The sequence below is a fragment of the Sciurus carolinensis genome, chromosome 3 (assembly GCF_902686445.1).
Source record: "Sciurus carolinensis chromosome 3, mSciCar1.2, whole genome shotgun sequence".
Classification (NCBI taxonomy): Eukaryota; Metazoa; Chordata; class Mammalia; order Rodentia; family Sciuridae; genus Sciurus; species Sciurus carolinensis.
Window position 1 is genome coordinate 41624403 of NC_062215.1, and position 24358 is coordinate 41648760.

Consider the following 24358-nt stretch of genomic DNA (forward strand, 5'->3'; position numbering starts at 1 on the left):
ACAGATGGACATTCCCAGTGAATCTGGATGTGAAAATCCTTAACAACCCCCCACAATATGAATTAAATAACATTTAAAAGATTACAGATGGAAAAAGTGGAATTCACCAAAAGAAAGCAAGTGTCGTTCCATGTGCAAAAGTCATTCTGTGGCACACACCACCATAACAATGAATTCAAACATCATCTCATTGCTGATAAAAGTGTTTCACAAAATCCAATATCCTTTCAGAATAAAGACACTCTACAGACAGGAATAGAAAAGAATTTCCCCAGTCTGATCAAAGCTGTTGATGAAAATTGCACAGCTCATGTTACTCACAGGGGTGACAACAGCAAGCTCTCCATATTGGTGCCAAGAAAACCAGGATGACAGTTTGGCCACTTATGTTGTACAGGAGATTTATTCTAGAAGAGTTGAGCAAGAAAAAGAGGTCAGAGTTATCCAAATTGGAAAAGAAGGAATCAAATTACCTCTGCTCACAAGTGATACAATCTAATATAAAGAAAATCCTAGGAAATCCAGAAAAGAACAAAGAGCTAATAAATTCAGAGAACTTAAAATACAGCATCACTGAAGAATCAAATGCTTAAAAATGAATTTAACAAAGGGGGTTTAAGATTTCTACACTGAAAACAAATCATTACTGAAAGACATTAAAGATGACCTCCCATCTTTAATGGAGGCATGCTGTGTTCCTGTGTGAGAAGACAATGTTAAGAAGGAGACTGTTACGGTTTAGATGCAGTGTTCCCCAAAAGCTCACATGTGAGACAATGCAAGAAGGATCGGAGGAGAAATGATTGGGTTATAGCCTCAACTCAGTGAATTGATCCCTGATGGGATAATCTGAGTGGTAATTGGAGGCAGGTGGGCTGTGGCTGGAGGAAATGATTCACTGGGGCCATGACTATGAGGTATATATTTGTATCTGGAGAGTGGAGTCTCTCTCTGCTTCCTGATCACTCTTCCTCCATGATGTTCTGCCTCATCTTGAACCCAGAGGAATGGAGCCGGCCTTCTGTGGACTAAGACCTGTGAAACTGTGAGCCCTCATATAAATTTTTCTGCTTCTATAGTTATTCTGGTCAGGTCCTTTAGTCACTGCAGCAAAAAACCTAACTAAAACAGTGGTATTTGCAAGAAAGTCTACATACTTAATATAATCGCAATCAGTATTCCAATGGTCACTTTACGCCAAAATAGAAAATCTAATCCATCAATTTCTATAGAATTGCATAGGAATTTAAGTAACAAAAACAGTCTTGAAAATGAAGAAATTTCTCAGTTTCAGCTATTACTAACAAGAAACAAAGTAGCTTTGTATTAAAATAGTGTGGTATGGGTAAAAGCATGGCCTACAGATTGATGGAATAGAATTTAGAGTACAGAAACAAACAGAAATATCTATGTTGAATTGATATTTCCAAGGTTGTTCCAAGAGTGTTCACAAGAGAAAGAATAGTGTTTTTAATAAATGTTTCCAGGGAAATAAGTATCCATGTGTGAGATAAGGTTTTGGGACCCTTGCTTCACCTGATAGAACAAATCAAGGCCAAGTGGATCAAAGACCTAAATGTAAGGTCTTAAGTGGTAAATCTCTTAGAAGAAAACATAGGAACACATCTTCTTGACTGAGGCTTTGGCAATGGTTTCTCAGATCTGACACAAAAGGCACAAGCAGTAGAAGAGAAAGCAAATTGGACCTCATGAAAATGAAAATTTTGTGCATCAAAACAGACTATCAAAGAGGGTGAGAAGAAATCTACGGAATGGGAGAAATTGATGACCAGTCATCTAGCTGAGGGTGTAGTATTCAGAATGTATGAAGAACCTTGCTTTCCATGTCATTTGTGCTCCCAGACATGAACGTTCCCAAGTCTCTCTAGACTTCCTATAAGTGTGGCAATCACCAACCCATGAGTGACATGTAAGAAGGGCAAGGATTCTCTGTGCGCACAGGAAAGCCATGTTGTGATGGGAAATAGAGTGGCTATGGTGGACAGACCACACTGCTTTTCTGGGAGAAGGCTAAAACTTCAAAGAAGATTGTGCTGAGGCTTGTGAGGGCCAAGCCCAGCTGCAGATCTCAGAGAATGCTGGCTCCTAAGAGATGCAAGCATTTTGAACAGGACGGGATAAGAAATGAGCAAGTGATGCAGTTCTTAGCTTCACCTTGTGTTGTAATATGAAGACAATGATTATTGAGGATATGTTCACTTAGAGAGAAGTCATAACAAAGAATAGACAACAAATAAAAATGGACAAATGAATGAGCTAGACTTTTTAAAAAAAATTTATTCTAATTATACATGACAGTAGAATGCATTTTGACACATCATACATAGATTGATCATAACTTCTCATTCTTCTGGTTGTACATGATGTAGTAAACCTTACATTTCTCCAAAGAAGATATAAAATGGCCAACAACATGTGAAAAGATGCTCATGTCACTAGGGAAATGCACATCACAACCACATTGAAATACTACCTTTCACCCACTAAGATGGATGGAATAATAGTTTAAAAAAGGAACCCATAAATTAACTAGTGTTGACATGGATGTGGAAAAATCAGAACCCTTATACATGCCTGATAGAATTATAAAATGCTGCAGCCACTGTGGAAACCAATTTGGCAATCCTCAACAAGACAAATCTATACTTACCTTAGGCCCAGCAATTCAACTTCTACGTGCATACATCAAAAATTAAAATGGCTGTTCATACAAACTCTTTCAAGAATTTTCATGGCAACACACTCACGTAGACATGGCAGATAATATGACCTCATGGATGGTTGAATTACTGTAGCTTTTTCATATAATGGAATATTATTCAGTCCTAAAAGGAAGAGGATCTGACAGAAACTACAACATGGATGAACCTTGAAAACATTATGTAAAGAGAAAGAAGCCAGGCACAGGGGCATACGTTGCATGATATCATTTATATGAAGTATCCAGAACAGGAAAATCTGTAGAGACAGCAAGCAGATTAGTGATTAGCTGTGACTTGGTGTGGGGAGTGGGAATGACGTTTACCGGGTATGCATGAGGTTTCCATTTGAGGCGGTGAGAATATTCTTGACTAGGTGGTGGTGATGGTTTTCCAAAATTACAAGTTTACTAAATCACACTTGATTGTACACTTCAAAATGGACAGATGGTGACTATGACACATGAACTTTACTTTAATAAATCAAGGAGAGAGTTGAAGGTGAGCAATCCTCAACCATGAGGGGGTCTCTGAAGATCCCACCTCAGTCCCAAAGAGTAGAACTACTGATGAAAGCAATGGTCACGGAGTCCTTTCCTGTACTCTTCTCTTTCTCTCTGGCTCTGCTCTGACCTAAAAAGTCAAGCGCATCCATGCTCCACTTCCACGATTTTGAATGGGGAGCAAGTGGACCCGCCCGTTGGTCCTGCTGGTGGGGCTGAGCGCTGATTGGCTGAGGCTGGCAACGGACACGCACGTGCGCAGAGAGCGGTTGTGGACTCGCTGCGTGGCAGTTCCCTGAGCCCTGGACTCACTCAGCGCCTTGTCAGCTGCCTGGTGAGCACCGAACGAGCTCCCTGGAGCCAGGTGCTCCTTGTCCAGCGCTGGAGCCCCAGTGAGTGCCAGAGGTCTTGCAGGAGGGCTGGGGAAGGGACCCTCCCTCTTAGGGCCTGGAGAAGGGAGTCTCCCACTTAGTGCCTGGTCACTCAAGCTCTTCAAATTCACCTGGTGTTCCCATCAGGTCTAGCTCCTCTCTTTATCCTCAGAGTCCGGCTCCTAAGTCCAGGGTTTCGTGAATTCTCCTGAAACTCTCTCATTGTTCTGTTTCACTCTGATATCAGCCCTCTGTGTTGTTTTTGAAGTAATCATTTTATATAGAGAGTTTTTTTTTTTTTTTCCGTAGCCCTCAAATATTTCCAAAGAAAACATTTACAAGTGAATATACTTCATTGAAGGCAGGATTGGCGATCTAAAATCCTTAGCACCTCCTGTGACATCCTTCCTTTCCCCCATATCCTTGAGATGCCTCTCCAGGGACCCTTCGAGACAAAAGGGGCAATTGCTGCGGGGCCCTGCTGCATCCATCTATGTTGTGACATTGCAGATCTGAACATGTCAGCCGCTGTGAAAGCATTGTCCCTTCACTTTGTGCAGGTGGTAACAATATCAAGTTTGGTTCTCATGATAACATTGGCTGGACCCCATTGGATATGTGCTGGGTAGTGCAGGGGTCAGTCCATACAAAGAACAATCTTTTCAGTCAGAATAACCCCTGGACCTGCTCTAGCCCTTGATGCCTGGCCCTGACTATAACTTTACCTCTGAAATGAACTTATGCTTTTATGTGGCCAAGGCCACTTCTCATTTTTCAGGTCCAGTTCAGTTCTTACTACATTTAGTAACTCATTCCTGAATTTCCCTGGCAAAATTTCATCCTGCATAAATTTCTGTTTTCATGCATCCTGTCAGGGCCCTTCAGACAAAACCAAAATCAAAATGAAGCATACAACTGTATTTAACACAACTTTGGTGTAGTAGTGAATAGGAGTCAGACAAAACAGCAGGGGAACACTGGGATCCCTTTTTGTAAACTGTGTTAAAAAGATTTGGAGCTTGAGGGACATTTTAAGGATAGAGGAGAGGGGCTCTCTTCTAGAGTGGATTCTGTCAGGAAGCAGGGAATTCTATGTTGGTGGTGATATATCTTATCCAGAAAAGGGAAGACGAGTAAGGTAAATGTTAACTGGGAGAGACACAGCAGTCAATTAAGTTCATCGGGTAGGAGATGTTTGGTAACTTCTGTGAATTAATCTATATCCAACTTTCACCTGTGTTCAGGCATGGTTACAGATCAGACTTTATTTTTGGTCCTGATTACTCATTTCACATTGAATTTGGTGCAAGTTGATGCTCCATGAAATTGTTTATGCTTTGCTTGGACTTTAGGGCCTGGCTCTGAGTGTCAAACTTGGTCCTGGCTACAGCAGGCCCAAATGATAGATAGGCCAGCTGCTGAAATGTCAGGCTGCTTCCTTTTTTCTCACACTAAGGGCCAGATACTGAAAAATGCCTCCTAGGAAAGGGTTTCAAATAGATTGAGAAAGAAAGAAAAATGAAGGAGATAGAAATTTATCAAGGTAGAAGAAATTGGGACAAGTGTTAAAAGGGAGTCCAAAATAATGGTTTGTGACCAGGCTTCTTCGGGGGCATGCTGTTCCTGTCCTGGGCCGCCATTCTTTGTTGCTCTGGCTGGGGTTTTTTGTTGACCTGCTCATCATGGTTCATGTGGGAACTTCTCCCCTGGGTGTTGTGCACATGGCTGCTGCTGAAGCCCTAAAGAGTTTTCATGAATTGTGTGTCCATCCCTGCAGCAACCTGTATTTACTACATGCTGAGTAGCAAGTGCCTTGTCAGAGTCTGAAAGCTGCCTCTGCCTGGGCCTCCAAACAGGTGGCTGACATGCACACAGAGTTGGTCCTTTATTGCCCTTTGAGCCTGTGCGGGCCCTTGGGACCTCACCTAAAGAAAAGAGGATTCATTTTGTTAGGAGTTTAGAGACAAGGGCTACAGAATTTGGTGAAGTCTTGGGTGGGGTGAAAAGATTGGTAAAAATTTGGCTCCTGAGCAAAGATCCCAGGGAAATGTAACTGTTCTGACTCTGGGATGCCTGGGTAAACCAAATTGCCCCATTGTGCTGTCTTTCATTTTCTTTTTTTTTTAGGAAACAGTTCGTTTTTATTCAAAAAATTATTAATCAAAATTACAAAAGCAGATTTACAGAGCCACAGATGGATAACAAAACCGGAGGGCAATGGAACATTCCAGAGACCTTGAAAAGTCCCAGAGAAGCACACACCAGACATTTCCAGTTGAACCGTGGTTGCACGAAGGCTGCCCTCACTCCTGCCTCTTCTCAATGAGCTCTTCCTTGTATTTGCCTTTCTCTTTTCCAACTTGCTGAGACTTGGCTTTGCGTTCAAGGATTTTTTTCCTATCTTTATCCAATTTTAGCCTGGCGATAACTACCTTGCTTGGGTGGATGCCCACATGGACGGTTGTGCCATTAGCCTTCTCACGCTGCACCCGCTCAATGTAGATGACGTATTTCTTTGTATACACCTGGACTACCTTGCCAATTTGCTGACCTTTGTAATGTCCTCGAACCACCTGGACCTCGTCATCCTTGCGGATGGGCATGGAGCGGACATTGTACTTCTGCCACAGCTCCTTGGAAAGCGGGGAAGACATGATCTTCCTGGGAACGTGCGAGGGGGCATTGAAGTGGTGTTTGTGGTTTTTGCTTTGGTCCGAGGTCACGAAGGGGTTGAACTTCATGGTGGTCGTCTAGCGGCATGGCGAGCCCGGGTGTGTCCATTTTTTTTATGAAAGGATTTTTTAGGTTGTTCTCTATATTCCTGAGTAGATATACATTATTTTTGAATGATTTCTATCACTAATGTACACACATTTTGCACCTGTCCACATACTTTATAAAGCATGGTGACTAAGGCTTCCTTTCTGTTCCAGGAGTTAACCATATTGTTTGTCTCCTGACTCAGCAGTTCCTGACTCATCCATGGTTAAATTCCATTCTGAGGAAATAAGAACAGAGTTTCTCTGAAGAATGTTAAAGGAGCTAGGTAAGCCTGTATGCATCTTCTTTCTGTCATTTTTTATTAATTTGCATTTTGTATTACAAAAAGATATAAGCATAGAGTATGTATCTACTCTTTTTGTGTCACCTCTAGTAGTTTCAGGTTTACCCATGCTTTTCCTGTGTGCACTTCAGCCTCACATGACAGTGCATAGATAGTTTACCATTTGTTCATACATTCCTCTACTAATGGATACCTGCAGTGATTCCTGTTTGTGTGCATATTTGAAAGAAATTGCTATGGACATTTGTCATGACCAGTGCAGCCAAACTTGCAAGTTCCAGTGAGGGGCGATGGGGGATTACAAAAATAAAGATTCACACAGGCAGATTTGAAGATAAACAGCTGGGATCAGGTGGAGTGCTGCTCTCTGATGGAGATACAGATCTAAAGAGTTACCCCATCAATCTTTATTTATGTATGTCTCATTATCAGGTTAAGACTTATTAAAGCATTATTCTTTGTATTCAAGAAAGTTACTAGAAACATCTATGTAGTTTTCCTGCAGTTGCAATCCACAATTGCAAAGTGCAATGTTAGGAGCTTTGTGTAACTCTCAGTAAGGTTCATTGTTTAAAGTTATTGTTAAGTAGGCAGGCTCAGGAGTAGTAGAGCTGGTGAACCATTGTGGTTGTCTAGCATAAGAATTCCTCTATTCCCAGGAGCTATGTGCCTGAGATCAAGGTCAGAGCTGAAAGGACTCTCACACAGAGCCTCCCCTTACAGGGCATTAACACAGCAGCTGAGTATCCTGTGCCCTTGCACAGGAACATTTCCAGGCACCAGGTGTGCCACAGCCATGAGGTCATCAGAGGTCCCCAATCTCAGTCACTGATTTCCCATCCTCTGTTATTGCTCACCACAGACATTCCTAAAAAAACAAAATAAGCACTTATACTTTTATTTCCCTTTATTTAATACCAGATTATATGGGTATACATGTTCAACTTTGTGTGTGTGTGTGTTACTGGGGATTGAAGTCAGGGCCCCAGGCATACTAGGGGAGTGCTCTACAACTGAGCCACATCTCCAGTGCTATTTCATTTTATTTTGAGACAAGGACTTGCCAAGTTGGCCAGGCTGGCTTGGAACTTGTGATCCTCCTGTGGTCCACCTATGTAGCTGGAATTACAGGTGCTCACCACCATTCCTGGCTGTGTGTTCAACTTTAAAGGATACTTTCAAAGTGTTTCCCAAAGTGGTTTTTATCATTTTATATTACCACAAACAGTATATTGAGTTATCCAGTTCCCCCAATGAATATTATAAATTGCTGTTATTGTATTTTCAGAATTTTTGTTCTTGCAGAATCCAGTTGTTTGCATCGTATAAAATTAGTTTACTTTGGTAATCATTTAAAGAATACAATGAAAAATAGAAATCCCATATAATCATATTTCCCTAATTATTTTGTATTTTCCTTATTTCATGCATATCTTATTTAGGAGACATCATAAATAATCACTTTATTGGTAGATATTTCTGTTGTTTCTATACCTAAGTATACATCTTATATTGTATGCTTTTGTAAAAAGAGAATGTATGCAATATCCCTTGTACCCAGTTTCCACCAATGATAATATCTCACAAAACTACAATATCACAACAAAGAAGACTACATCAATACAGTGAGAGTATAGAATGTTTCCATCACTAGAAGGAATCCACAAGTGTTTTCTCTTAGCCATACCCAATTCTCTTCTCCTGTCTCTGTCTTTTCCTCCTGGTAACCACTATTCTGTTTACCCATTACTAAAATTTCATGAATTTTACACAAATCAATCATATAGTATTTACCATTTTGTGGTTCTCATCATTCACTCAGGATAATCTTCTGGTGCTACATGCAGATTGTTGCATAAATCAGTTTTTCATTGCTGAGTAGTTGCCAATACTATAGATGTAGCACAGGTTTTTTTTTTTTTTTTTTTGTCTGATCATCTGCAAAAGGATATTTGGGTAGATTCCAGTTCTTGGTGTTACAAGTAAGGCTGCTATATAAAAATTGAAGAATATTTGAATATTTAGTGATCACTAAGTCTTTATTTCCCAGTGTAAATTCTCTGAGGTGCAGTTATCAAATATATTGTGGTAGTTAGCTTTCCATTACTGTTCCCAAATACCTGAAATGATCAGCTTAAAGGGAAGGATGATTTAATTTAGTTCATGGAATCAGTCTATGGTTGGTGGGTCCTGTGACTTCATAGTGGAAGCCTGTAGCAATAATGACAGCTGGAAAAAATCAGGGAGACCGGAAGGGGGTGGGGTTCAAATATGCCAGTCAAAGCCATATTCCTTTCACTAGGCCCCAGTTCTTAAATCTTCCACCAGGACTGTTAACACCACATGCTGGGGACCAACACTTCAACACATGGGCCATTGGAGGACAGTCAGGATCCAAAGTATAGCATGCATGTTTTGTTTTTAAGAAACTAACCACTTCCTAGCAGCTGTAATAATTACATTTCTATGGGCAATGTGTAAGTAATCCTGCCTGTTCACTAGCTTTTGGTGTGGTGACAATTTTCATTTGAGCTACACTGAGAGATGTATACTGGTGTGTGTGTGCATATGTGTGTGTATTTTTAAATGGGGTCTTGCTATGTTGCCCAATCTGGTCTCTTTCTCTTAGGCCCCAGTGATCCTCCCACCTCAGCATTCTGAGTATCTGGGACTAAAGTCACCTCCTACTCCCAGAAGCTCTCATTGTGATTTTAAGTTGCATTTCCCTAATGGCTAAAGATGTTGACAATCTTTTCCTTTGCTTGTTGGACTCTGCATTTTCTTCATGAGGTGGTGATCCAACTACATGATAATGACCTAGGACAATTATAAACTAAACCCAAAGGTAGATGAAGGAAGGAAATAATAAATAGTAAAAATGGAGATAATGAAGTAGAGAATAGAAGAACAGTGGTAGAATCCATAAAATCCAATCAAATTGGGACGACTCAAAATAAAAATTAGATTTGAAAGTGAGTCATTTAGCCTTACAGAAAGAAAAGGGATCCCAAGAAAATATTCTGAATAATATAAGTTAATGAATAACCTAGACGAAAAGGTCAAATTCAAACCAGCGAATCAGCAGGAGAACACCAGAGAGCAAAAGGTCACTTTGCACAGTGAGAACAAGGATCCTGGGATCGTGCGCTGCGACCCGACTGCCCGACGGCCGCGAGAGGGCGCCGAATCCCGCTTTCTTCCCCAGGCGGTGCGCATGCGTGTGAAGTCTGCCTGTACCCAGTTCGCTCAGAACCGAGTCCGGGAAGCTTAACTTCCATTTAGGTGGAACCGGCGCCTCGTCCACGGTGAGGAAAAGGCCTGTTGGAGGCCCGGACGACTGTGAAGGGTACTTGTGGAGGTTTGTCATTAGAGCACGAAGGAGGTGACACGGGCGGTTTCTGGGGAGAAATCCCTGGGATACATGCAGAGAAAGGGACACCCCAATTGGGGACAGAATGGACCAACCATGGGGCCTTCCTGTCCACTGAACTGGGGACACCAGCCGTCCTGGGCAAAGCGTGAGGAAGGGTCAGAGGGTGGTGGCCCAGGTGTTTTTATAATTAGTGTTTAATTTTCTCCCCCACGTGAAAACTGTTGAAAAACAATGATGAATTGACAGATTAACTAATACTCAAGACATTGTTTTAGGTTTCAATATTGCATTCATACCAAAACGAGAATTCAGTACAAGTTTGCTTTCCTGACATTTGTGGAAGCAAATTAATACTGTTTTAAAAAGATACTTATTGCTCCTTTTGAATTCAGAGAACTGTCATGTTTGACCATTGCTCATGATCCAGTGATGACCTTGAATAATTTCAACTTAATTTGCAATGGCTAAATTGTCTTTCACAGGCCTCGCTATGACTGGTGATTCTTAAAAATATACATCAAAGTGACTTCCAAGCATGCTTGGTATTGTACTATGCAAAATTTGTCAATAATTTTTAGAAGATCCCCCAAATAACAACTATGACCATCTTAAGGTTCTAAAAGATCATTTATATGAAATTTCTACAGAATTTAAGACAAAACTTGATGGAAGTTTAATTGTTGAATTAAATTTTCCCTTTTTAATAGTCAAAATCTGAAGATACTTTAATTTTATATATCTCCAATGCAATGGGGGAAATTAGGATGTCTGTAATGTTCTTTAAAAAATTTGTTGTATGCAAAAATATTGTTGCATACTTATTCCAAAAGTAATTGAAACTTTGATTCTGGGAACCTACATAATTAATTTTTATTTACATTTTTCTTTGCTCATTTTCAAATTTGGGAAGTATGTTTGTCTTGTAACAGTTTGTCTTCAAACATACTTGCAGTTACTTTCTTATAAGTAAAGACCTATAGAATGCAGATTTATTTTTATCAACTATTTTGTCTTATTTATTTATTTATTTACATGTAGTGCTGAGGATCAAATCCAGGGCCTCACACATGCCAGGAAAGTGCCCTACCACTGAGTCACAACTCCAGCCAAACTATTTTATTGTTATTGGAGAGTCTATTTGACTTTTTTCTACTTTTTATTTTTTCAAAATATCAGCCCATGTTGATGAGTTGTAGAAGATTTCTAATTAAATTGCACAAAGAAGGATTTGACTTTTGTGTAGGGAATTTCTTCAATTGATATGATATATGTAATGTATGTTATATACAAAAACTCAGATGCTTACTTTCTATTTCATGTATATGAGATATAGTGTTGTTAATTTGGGGGGGGGATGTTTTAATTAGAATGACTGTCTCCCAGCCTCATTATCCCTAAGTACTCTCACACAGATGAAGAAATCCCAGCCTCATTATCCCTAAACACTATCTACCCTATACATCCCTTGTACCTTCAGACGCTAAAATATCCCAGTAGAATAGTTACTTTCAGAGAGCAGAATTCAGAGAAAAACATATAAACTCTATCCACCTCTCTTTCTGCTGTCCTCTGATGAACACAGTCGTGATCAAACTCAATCAAATTAGTCAAGGCATAGTAAATCAGAACTATACTGGAGCCATCTTCTGGGGTCATGGAGAGTGAACTGAAGGAGACATTCCAGTGTGGCATGCGACGTATGTGGAGGAGGGAGCTATCTGAATAAATGCCCTTTCTCACAGAGTTTGGAATGGGGCAAAAGGCAGTTTTAGGGTACCCAGTGGAGGAAATTATTTATGTGGAAAAGTAGAAATGAAACAACCCCATGTCTCCACAGCTGAGAGATATCAGAGCAGTCTATGAAAAAGAAATTTCCTCAAAGAAAGTCATGTTCCAATTCTGTTTTGATTCCAAGGGAAAGACTTCAAATACTAATTACATGAAAGTATGAGGAGATCATTAGTAATTTTAGTAACACAGTAGACCCCCTTATCCTGCAGGATGTATTCCAAGATCCCCAGTGGATGCCTGAAACTACAGATAGTATTGACCCTTGTATACAAGAAGTGCAAGTCCCCCCCACTTTATCTCATAGCTAGATGGTTGTCAAGGGACTGATGGGTGAGTAGCCTATACAGCATGAATCCACGTACAAATGAATGATTCCTTTGAAGGTCAGGACAGAGTGATGTTGCCTGATTTCATCTATTCAGAATGGTGAGCAATTCAAAACTTATACATTACTTCTGTAATTTTGAATGATATGGTTAAGTGAAACCATAGAAAGTGAAATCTTTGATAAGAGGGAACTACTGTGTTTTAGTCATCTTTTTAATTGCTGAGACCAGAAGACATGACAAGAACAATTAGAGAAAGAAAAGTTTATTTGGGGGATCACAGTTTCCGAGTTCTCAGTCCGTAGACAGCTGGCTTCATTTCTTGGAGTGATTAAGGCTCTCAGAACTCAATCATTTCACCTAAAAACTTTCTTGCATTATCTCACACATGAGCTTTTGGGGGATACCTAATATCTAAACCATATCATACTGTAACATTTATGGATACCATGAGATGCAAATTAACTTTGCTTTATGGAAAAATAAGTTGGGAATGTGGAATAACAAAATTCAAATAACAACTTTTGGTAAATGGAGATGTCCTATGAGACTTCCAAGCTCTAGCAGTTATTTGGTGAGCATAAGAGCAGAAGTGTGAACTGCTGGGATTGGGCCTACCAAGTGACTATGGACATTTATTCCTTAGTATCTCACTTCCAGTGTACAATTTTTGTTAACAATCTGCAATTTCTGATCATTCAGAACCTTTTTACCTGGTATGCTACTAGAGGGGTTCTGCCACAGTACGTTTTTGCAACAGGGATTGATGAAGGATGAATTATGAGATTTACAATGAATTTAACTTACCCAGTTCTAAACTACATGAATTTCACCATACCAATACATTTTTTTCAGTTATAAGGATCATGTGTACTTCCAAACAGGAGAAGGATAAATGAACAACAGTTATAACCATGTGTCAGTAAGCCAGCAATGTTCTCAAGTCAAGTGGATCAGTAAGGAAGCAACTGTGCATGGCATTTCAAGTCCAATGTCAGTTTCCTCTCATTCTTTTTAGGAACTGCAACAGTGAGATACCTTCAGTCCTCAGTCTCTCAAGACTTCTGGCTTCTTGATAGTGCAACAAAGATGCCAGCCCAGAGATGGAGAAGTCATTCAGCTCCTGGGGTAAGTTAGCATGAGAAAACTCATGAGTCTTTAGAAATATCGCAGAATCCAAGTGGCAGATAAGACAAGAATAGTTACTTTCAGAAAAAGGTAATCTTGAAATACTAAGATGCAGTTAAGAAGGACTCAGCATTCCCTTTGGCCTCCTCCTCACCTCAGCAGGGAATGAGCTTTCTGAGCTGAGGTTTATCATGGGAGCTTTGCCAGGTTCTAAATCTGTGAAGGAAGAGAGCTGATGTAGGGTTATTCCAACTGGAATATCCTGTGAGGAAGAATCACAAACCCTCTTTCCCTTCCTCACTGACTTAGGTTTGTTCATATGCTCAGGTCCCCTGCCTGAGGCATGTTGTCCCCAGGTGCCTCAGGTGCCTCCAAGGATAAGGAGATACGTGTCCTCTGACCCTCAAAGACACTGCAACATTCTGACTTCAGGATCTGGTATATTTGTGATGAATTTACCAACTGTAGACAAGTCAGGATTCAACTTTCTCTCTAACTCATCAAAAATTCCATCTCCCAAAATGAAATTTGGGAACTGGATCAAAATGTAAGCAGAGGTTAAAAATTAAGATTAAAAACTGTTTTGAACACGAGGAATATTAATAAACCCTAGACATTTAGCAGCACTAAATATATTTTTTTGTTTTTGTTTTTGATGGTGCTGGGGATGAAACCCAGGGCCACAAACTTGACAGCTAAGCACTCCACCACATAGCAACATTACCAGCTCAGTGCTTCTGTTCTTAAAGCCTTGTAGGCATCCTCTCTGCCATGACCCACATGGATGAGAATAGGGTTAACTGCCCAAGAATGATGTTGGCAGTATATCACTCAATTACCCAGAAAACTTACCTACTCAATAAACACACAAGAGCCAGTACTCTTTTTAAATGAGAGGGGCATGACGGGTCTGGCCATACCAGTTCCTACAAGTTAGGCCTCTGCATCCATGGCTCAACCTAGTCTGATTCTGCTAAATAAGGACAGCTTCCCACATCTCCTCCTTTTTAGTATTTTAAAATGTAATTGATGGGCAGTTATGATGAGGCTCCAGATCTTGGTTCTGAGAGCTGCTCTGAGGTCCCAGCTGTTGGTTCAGAGAGTATGGTAACCTCTTATCACAATACAAAAAGAATTAGTAGCAAACATATTCCAATATCATTCAATTTAAGAAATACCTGATCAACCAGAAATGCAGAGTCCATGAGATCAATTCTATCTTTTGAATATCCTGGATGTAGTGATACGATTTTACAAAATCCAGCCTATTATTACTGTTATGTCAAATGTCCATTAGATGATTCTTAATTATCTCATTCCCATTGGGAAGTATATTTAGTTTCAACAACACACATGCTTGCAAAGTTCTTTAAACCTTTGTTTAGAGAGCAAAAGGTTCATTACTGATATGTGTAATAGTAGCTGTTAAAGCATTTAATTTGATCTCAATCATTCTATTAATATTTAACTTTTAGGGGTCATAGCATCTTAACAGATGCCCCTGAATATAATGAATGTGGGAACAGACAGAAACTTAGAATACATTAAAATGTATATGAACCATATTATCATCAAAGAAATAACTGTTAGAATATAAATGTGAATTATTTATCTTTCTAGTATAATATTATCAAAGAAATAACTATTAGAATATAAATGTGAATTATTTATCTTTCTTGTGTAATATCAATCTGTTTGTTGGATTCTAATTTGGTCTTTATTACATGGTTACCAGTAGTGCAAAGTAATATCCAAATAATAGGGACTAGTTCAAGTTACATGGAATTTCAAAAATCAGAATGATTGTATATCTAATCTTATTTTTATATTCTGAAAATAGTTCTAAACAACTCAATTATTTGCCTAGTTCCCTAGATCTTTCATAGCATTAAAGATTTAGATTAAACATGGTTGCTTATAAATTCTTTTTAAGAAAAATTAAAAGTGAAACATTTAGTGGCTTTGTTGCCACATTAGGCCTTTCTTACTTTGAATCTTCTAGAGGAAAATATTTTGATATAACTACCTTTCATCAGTTTTTAAAGGCCAATCCAAAAACATACCCACCATCTTTAGAGATAATATGTAACATTGGCAAGACATTGGTATATTTTATCCATTTAGGAAAAGTGTCAGATTCTGTTGCAGAACAATTAAGGCAGTAAGATATTGGTGGATATTTCATAGAAATGATTTGCTTTATATGAAAACATCCCATTCTAATAACTGAACATGCAATCCTAAGTTCCAAGGGCCAGTATAATTGGTTGGCCTAGGTATTCCTTATGCTGTCTTTTTCTTAAAGGTTACATCTAGACAACCAGAGAGTCTATCATGGGACCAGCATATAGATAAGTTTCCACTGTACCCAGTATAGTCAAATCCAGTCACATGAATGGGTGTAATGTATCTGCAAAACATCCCATCATATGAGTATTATCAATAAATATTGAAATTGATTCTCCAGTCCACATTGTTGGATGTATTAAAGGTGGATCTGGGAAATGGGCCCAACAGATTTCCCATATATTTCACGTACCTGAGAGCTCAATAGAGAGCTAGCATGTAAATATTGTGGTTGGAGATTTAAGATCTCCTTATTGTAAAATCTGGTGCATCCTATTGCTCCATGTGTCACTCAGCAGCAGTGAAACTCCTAATATCATAATTTATAGAAAATAATTTTTGAAATTGTTTTGAAATTAATTTTGAAATTAGGTTTACATAGGGATATGTTTTCCCCTTTTTATTTTTATTTTTTTAAATTGTAGAAAAAAGATTGCTATAAACTGGAGCATTATTAACCTTAAATTGTAAACAATGACCTAGTATTGTACAAATATTTAAACTGTAAGAGGTGACTTAATAAATATTTCTATTTGACCAGGAAGATTAACAAAACTTACCTATTATTAAAGTTAATGTTAAGTTGAAAAGGGCACTACAATAAAAGAAGGACCAGTTTCCATCAAATATAGGATTTGATTTTGTCTCTAGTAGTGAGCTGAGTTACAAAGCTATAAAATGCGGCCAGTACAGACATTGAAGATTAGTCTTATGACATGTTTTTCTACAGGTAATGGCCTTATTATTCTAAATTAACAAGCTATTATATTAGAATTGGTAGTATCTGTCAGGCTAGGATTCAATACATTATTTAAAAATCTTAGAATTTATGTCATTGATCTAGCAATTGTATTTTAAAGGATCTCCAGAAAGACAATCTTTAGTATAAAGATATAGTTGTATGAATATCTTTAATAACCTTGTTTTTAAAGTAGTAAAAATAATCCAAATGTCCAACACAGGGTTTTGGATAAATGAACTATATGACAAAAATCTGGAATGAAAAGTAATGTTGTAAAAGAATACTAATTATGTGCAATCTAAAGCAATGGTATAAGCTTTAAAATGAACATTATAATTGTGTATGTAAAAATATGTATGTCTCTGAGCTTATGTATGGAAATCAGTTTAGAAGATTTAGTAAATGTTAATGATAGTTGTTAGAAGCTCAAAAAAAATTTTTTTATGTGTACTTAATTTTTCCTAAGTGGGTGTCTTGACAAAATCTAGGGAAAGTACCCTAAACTTGAAACCATGTTTAGCCTGTTTATCTGAATACTATTTTGTAAAACCTTCATATATAATTATTTGGATTAATATAAATTAAGTAGCATAATCTAATATCACATCTGAAACATGAAACAGACAAGCCAAGAGCTTCCATCCCCTCTTGGGGGAAGGTGTTAAAAAACTTCCAAATCCCATATTATCTCCTGAATGTCCTCTAAAAATATAGCTAAGTTTACTTCTTAGTATAGAGAGTAACATAAAAGTGTACAACTTATATTTATTTAATTTTAAAATATTAAATGATATAATTAATTTATTAATTTGTTATTATTATATATGTTTATAAGAGACCACTATTGAAAAAGCTTTAGGGAGATCGTTTAATAAAATGTTTCTTTAAACCTTATATTTAAAGACTTCTTTATCTGGAAAAATATAATTAACATAGTAAGTCAGTGCTAACTACAATGGTTAATTAAAATATAGCCAATAATGTTTTTATATTAATCAAATTTGGCTTTTAAAGAGATTTAAAATTTGAATACAAGGTGATATTTTAAGGTAAGAGTTATTGTTTAACCAAATTGTAAAAACCATAATGTCTTTGAAATTAGCCCTTTTTAATAATAGAAACTTAACAGGTATAAAAATTATTTTATTAGAATGAGAAATTAATGTTTTAAGTATTTTTTCTTCTATCCTTTAGTTAGAAGGTCCAGTTAATAGGGGTTTGTGAAAAAATATTATCTATATTTGTAAATAGCCTTTATGATAGAAAATTAGTAGAATTTAAAAAATAAAAAAATTTAATAACTGTTAATTATATATAGCCAATTTAATTTTATATATAGCTAATTATATATAGCCAATTTAATTACATGTAAATCTTTTGAAAATTACTTCATACAAATTTGTTTTAATTTATTCAGCATGTAATGGTCTTCCATTTTATCAGATGAAAAAAAAAATTTTTTAGATACTCATATATCACACCTGATAGTTTAAGTACTAGTATCCTGGTTCTCAATGAGAACATAGAGAATAAAGGAATTTTAGACCTTCCTTATATTAACCAAATTACAAATATGTCTAATGTTTAAATTTATTTTAGTTGAGTATCTGACATTTTCATATTTAATAGACAATGTTCCAATCAATGATCTTTTAGCATTCCATCCTTGTAGATCAATTAAGTATCTCCCATAATAAAGGATTAGATAATTAATTTTATTCATCTCAAATTAAATGTATTTATTCTTAATTGTAAAGGTTAAGACATGAAACAAATGTAGATGATATTAATAATTTATTTCCTGTTTAAAAAAATTAGAAACAAGGGATATAGATCTCAAATCCTATAGAATTTAGCAATTTTATTATTTATTTAACCACCTGAAAAATGTGAATTAATTAAGAAGTCTTTTTACCAGGAAAAATGTGAGTTAATAAGTATAAAGAAGCCCTTTTTGTTTTTAGTTGTTTACCCAATATAAATTAATCTCATTAATTCACAAGAATTAAAATTATATGGATCTATTTTTATTTTAATTTTAAAATGTGAGCATGCTCATTGAACTGTAAATAAATTTTGAAAAAGGAATTTTTTATAATTTATTGTAAGTGAAGCTACACAGCAATGAACATACATACACTAAACATTGATTTAAATTGTCTAAGACTTTAAGATATAAAAAGAAAAACTTCAGAATAATTCAGGTTGCCAACTTTTGTCGTGATTGTAAGCTCGGATGGGCTCGGCAATGGGACCAAATGTAAGCTTGGCGGGCTCAGTGGGCTCGGTGGGCACAGTTAGCAGCCAAATAAAATCAGACAGAAAGTGGCCAGAGCAAGCTTTATTGGAATTTGGTTCTCGGCTGAAATTCCCAGATCCCTGGGGTATAGGGACCCGGAGAAAATCGCACGTGGCCCTGGCTGCCCAGGATTTTTATAGGCTGGGGATGGGAGGGGGTCCTGTTGAGTGACAGGTGGAGGTGAGGAGCCAGTGGAACTTTCTAGCCCACTTGATGGTCACCTTTGGCGGGCTGGGCTTTGTTCCAGCTGCTCAACTCTGCCCCCTACAGTCGCCTAAATTTCCCACCTAACACTGATGATTGTTATTCACCTTTAAAATCATCCCTAAAAAGCAAAAGATTAATCCACCAAAAAAAATCACAATCAGAACATCTTTTATCAACTTCAGAAAATGTTTTCTTTCCCTTTCGAAAAATTTTTTCACCTTGGGTCTGAGTGAGCCTTCAGGCTTCTCCATTTACATTTCAGTATGAACCTTCACTGAGACCTGTAAGGAAGTAAAAGAAAGATTATTGGTTCCAGCAAAAACTTGATGCTGAGGGCATTTTAACTATTTCTTTTTTTAAGGACAGGTTTGGATGTCAAAGAAAAATATGAGACCTTATTTTCTGTTACTTTTGAGAAAGAAGCTACTATGCTAAGCTTTTTACTGAAATATGCCATTGGCTATTGACCTGAGTTGTCCATGGCTGTCTATCCAGCAGTTTTGGGTGAATATTTTTAGGGTTATCTTTCTCTCAGTGACAAACAGGTTAAATCTTGTACCTTTGGTAAACTGAGAACAGGGACTTGAAGTAAGGCCCTTTTTGATATTTTAAAAATCTTTAGTATGTTTTGGTTGTCACATCAGGGCAGTTGTTCCTTGGTGTAGAGTTTTTTAAGGAGGCTGTAAAGAAGCTTAGTTAATTCCCTATACCCAGGAATCCAAGGCCTGTAGTATCCAGTTATCCCTAGGAAGCCTCTGAAATGGCTTTGATATTTCTCCTGTGTAGTAGGTAGAACATAAAGGATGTCATCTACATCAATTACAAATGTTTTATCTCTGAATTGTGTTAAGTCCTTAGCTAGGGTTTGTCGGAACAGGTGAGGGCTATCTCCAAAATCCTTGAGGCAACACTGTCCAGGTTATTTGTTACAAAGTCTGAAAAATTTTCCTGTGACTCCTGCTGATGGGCTGAGTTTTCTCTCCCTGGGCAGGTAATTCTCTCCATGCTCTTTGTGCACATGCACTTATTTGAGCATAAGTTTGCAAATCATAAGTCAATTACTGGCCCAATTAAGCAAATTTCCCCGAGCTGGTGAGCATATCTAAGGTAATCTGAACTCCATTCAATTTATCTTCCCTCAAAGCAAGATTAAGCACTGCAGCAGGAACTTTCCAATATAAATTATAAAAGTCCCATGCTAACTCATCCTCCTCTACATCTGAATGCCTTCCAGTCCTCTGAATAGAAACTTTGCCCCCACTATCAGGTGTCCCTCTGTCCACAGAAACATGCTTAGAGCTAGTTTCTTAATCAACCAACAATTCCCCAGAAGACAAAGAGATCCTGGAGGATGAGCATTTCTGACTCTTAGCTCTAAAGCTCTTAACATCATTTCAAAGACTCTTATTAAAATCTTCCAAAAACCACAAATCAACATCTTGGTTCAAATAAAAGCAAGTTTCTATTACAGTCCAAACTAAATTCCCATAGCCTGCCATTGTGCTTCCAATCCCCAAGCTGTTTCTCCTCTCATCAACAAACTTGGCCCTGAGGGGCTCTGTCTGAGCAGGGAACAACCATGTTCTATAGGCTTCCATCCTTCCCCCCAGGGAGCAGAAACCATGCTGTTTCTGGAGGGTTGGAAGCCATGGCAGGAACACACATATTGAAACTAGGAAACTCACGGATTAATTTCCACTTCTTAAGTTAAAGATTTTCTTTGAATTCCTGGATAGGATGTTTTCTTGGGATTCAAAACTTTTGCCAAGTTAGTTCTCAGTTTCATACAGTCACAGAGATGCAGGTGATACTGCTGTTTACAGGTGCCGAGTCCTGCTCCCTCTAATGTTGAAGATTGAACACTAGAGAAGCATGCCAAGGCAAGCATATTAAGCAGGTTTTATTTAAAGGTAATAATACAGACTTCTCCCAGGAAGAAGGGGGCCATGGCTGATGTTCTAGAATCCCAAGAAGTGAGCACACCCTACATCTTTTATAGGTTAAGGTCTCTTTTGTTCTCCAGTTCTCTTCCCCTTTATCTCTCCTTTCTGCCTAGTGACTAGGCCTGATTTTGCAGGTGAGATGTAAAAAGTGAGAAGCAGATGGGGCAAGGGGAGGCCCAAAGTGATTCAGCCAGGCAAGGGCCCAGGGGACATTAATTAGCAGCTCCTTGCTTGCAGTCCTTGATAAGGGCAGGTAAATTTGGTAATCAATGGGCTCCAGAGGTCCTTGACATTCCATTCTCCCAGGGGCAGTCTCCAGCTTCCAGAGGCAGATGGCTGTCATGACTTCCATTTCCTCAATTTGACCCCATCCCCTGTTTCTACACTAACTGCCTGTCCCCAATTATGGCTTCACAGGCAGACCTGTCTGATGGAGTCTGCAGTATTTAAAGCAACCAGGTCTCCATTTACATTTCAAGGACTATAGGAGTTGCATTCTTTCCACTGAATTTTCACTCAGGCTAAGTATTGAATATAGCCAAATAAATTTATTTTTATTTCTCTCTCTGTAGAGAGTGAATTCCCCAGGTTTAATGTCACACAATTAAATTCCCTTTCCTTTCTTACTACTCAACTTATTCATGTTCATGTGCTTCCCACTGGAAAGGGGCCTTGCTGAGTTCAAAGGTAACTCACAATCCTCATGCCTCAGCCTCCTGAGCCACTGGGATTATAGTTGCGTGCCACTGCACCCAGTTATTATTCAGTCTTTTTTTTGATAGTTACATTTTTATTCTCATTAGCTGTACATGATAGTACAATGTATATTCCATATGTTTATAATATTATTCAGTATTAAAGAAGAAAATTCCTCTCACTTCTAACAGCATGAATCCCTGAGGACATCAGCTTGTGAGGAATAATGGAACTCATAGAAGCCAAGAGTCAATGGTAGATGTCAGGGGCAGGGGGAGGTAGTTGATGTTGGTTAAAAGGTTATTTTTATAAAATGTGGTTCTACAAGATGGATAATTTCTAAAGAACTAATGTATAGCATGGTGAATATAGTTAATATGAGATGTTTAAAATTTGCTAAGGGAGTAAATCTTGGGTATTCTACACACACACACACACACACACACACACACACACTCAGAAGAAAATAGTGCCTGTGAATTGATAGATAAGTTCATTAGTTTGTGGTATCACTTCACAGTGTAGATGTATATCAAAACATCAAGCTCTGTACCTTAAATATATACAAATTTAACTTGACAGTTATACCGCAACAACAGTGTTAACAAAAACAGTAATTAGAGTCTGCAAGGTGTGGGTGCCAATGCTGGAGGAGGGAACAAGCACACCATTCTCAAGGGATGTACCCAAGGAGCCATTCAGTGAGAGGAAAGTGACTTCTCACTGCTGAGAAACAACTTGTCCCTTCAATAAGCCTTTGGGATTGTTTCCAGGTAACATCACCACTCTCCAGATCAAAAAGCACTCATATGGATTTTGCAGCAGAAATTACATCATTGCTCTTCACGAGGCTCCTGTCCTCAGCATGGAAGGTCTATGTGTCAGATGTTCCTAGCATTGTTTTATTAAATACACATGAGTTTTGTAACTTTATCTTACTTGGGGTTATGGGGTTATTTCCAGTCTTTATTCTATAGAAGGGAAGGATATGAAGGAGTTATAGGAAACTAAGTTCTCTACTAGATGCAAATGTGATAAATAAAACCCCTTTCAAATCCTGTATGTGTTTAAAGGGGGAAGATTCCATGGATATTTAAAGCAGGATTTCTGAGACACTTTAGAAGAACATATCCACTTTCTATGCTGGAATGCACAGTAAGAAAGAAAGGAAAATATGTCATTAACCCAGAGTGAATGAGGCTACTCAAGAGCAGTGATCTAAATGCAGTGATGTATGAAAAATGATATGTTCAGGGATTTGTAGGGCCATTAGAATTACCTACCTTAGGTGCTGAGGGGTTCTGCCTGGTCAGAAGCAATGTGTGTCACCTGGTGTTTCAATGAGCATTCTCCTGGATCTTGTTTTTGTCCCTCTTCTTCCACTCTTCACCTATGCTGTGTTTTCGTTGAGTTAAATCATACTGTTAAACTCAATTTTGATAATTTTCATGTTTCTGTTCCCATAAAAACTATTATCATTTTAGACATTATTGCCACTTATACAAACACATTTCATGTGAGTGTGAGTAGGACCAAAGCTGTAGCTACTTAGTTTGTTATTTATTATTTTGTGCTGGAAGGTTCTGAGTTGGTGAGTTATAATTTCCTTAAATGTTCACAGTAGGCCTCTATAAATTCTTCTAAGCAAAGAAGCAAGAAAGAGTTAAATATACAAGGCTTTGATTGTCACGTCTTAAATGGAAGTAAGGGATGGACCTAGCTTTGATGGTGGCCTGTGTAAACTCCAGCCTTTCACCTGAGGGACTCTACCAAGGAAGAGTGTTGGGAAAGGTTCACAGTAGGCTTTTTGTTACTAGCAAAACTTAGGTACAACCCTTATCACCAGAGTCCTTCGCAAGGGGGAAATCTGTGCTAAAACTACATGTAGAGAAGGTGAATAGGCAAATTACCAAGAGAATGAGCAAGGACACAGGAGAGAGTCTAGGGGCTCATCTCAGCCCCTAGACTAAATAAATATCTTTGTTTGGTTCTCAAGAATTGGGATGAACAAACCAGATGTTGATGGAGTGAAAATCAAAGCTTAGTACAGGTCTCTCAGAAGTTGTGTGGCTCCTACTATATCCAACACATTGACCCAGGAAAGAATTTACTTTTCCACCTTAGTTTGTATGAATGCAGGAAACCTGACCCTAAGTCAGACAGTAGCCCCAGAATCTGATCAGTACAAGATCTGATGGAAGAGTCCAGGCTCTTATGTACATGATGGGGTGAAAATGATCAGAGGGTTAAGAAGAGATATTTGTGGGACTCCTTCACAAGGATTCACATGTACCATGGGGAAGGCCTAACTGGGGCAGGAGCTAGGGTATATATCTGCAAGACTTGATAGAATTAAGGGGAACACATGGATGAAAGCAAATGTTTAAAAAGCCTTCATGAGAAGATTGTGTCTCATTCAGCTGAGTGTTCTATGGAGATGGATACTGTTTGGGGAATGTTTCCCCTATCTAGAATTATACAACAGAAGCAGGTAAGTCTGCAATATTAGACATTCTAAATGAGAAAAAGATTACTTGAGTCCATACAGGAAATAGGATTCATACAGCATAGGATAGAAGCTGGAGTGCTGGGAAGGACCAATCCTCTGTAAAATAATGCTGTTAAAGTGTGAACTAGACCTGTGCAAAAACCTATCAGTTGGGATGGGGTTGTGGTTCAGGGGTAGAGCGCTTGCCTAGCATGTGTGAGGCCCTGGGTTTGATCCCCAGCACCACATTAAAAAAACAAACAAACAAACAAACAAAAAAAAACTAAATAAACAAAGGTATTAAAAAGCAGAGATGACTGCTGAGACTCTGACCAAGAGAGTTTTCATTGAAGGGTAATTA

The 24358-nt window shown here is 38.1% G+C and overlaps 1 protein-coding gene and 1 long non-coding RNA gene across 2 annotated transcripts in view; one reads left to right on the forward strand and one right to left on the reverse strand.

Annotated features, from left to right (window-relative positions):
- Window positions 1-5835: 5835 nt before the first annotated feature.
- Window positions 5836-6335, reverse strand: LOC124981103 (60S ribosomal protein L26-like 1). Its single transcript, XM_047547279.1, has one exon. The coding sequence runs from the start codon at window positions 6333-6335 to the stop codon at window positions 5898-5900; it is 438 nt and encodes a 145-aa protein (XP_047403235.1). The 3' UTR covers window positions 5836-5897.
- A 3553-nt stretch (window positions 6336-9888) lies between these two features.
- Window positions 9889-24358, forward strand: part of LOC124981104 (uncharacterized) — a 37825-nt gene continuing 23355 nt past the window's right edge. Inside the window, exons 1-2 of the long non-coding RNA XR_007107920.1 lie at window positions 9889-10016; window positions 13167-13276. This is a non-coding gene — a long non-coding RNA (uncharacterized LOC124981104). The remainder of the gene's footprint in view (window positions 10017-13166; window positions 13277-24358) is intronic.

What these genes read in the sequence shown, in the direction of transcription:
- LOC124981103 (XM_047547279.1), bottom strand. Translation starts at nt 6,335, where the DNA reads ATGAAGTTCAACCCCTTCGTGACCTCGGACCAAAGCAAAAACCACAAA.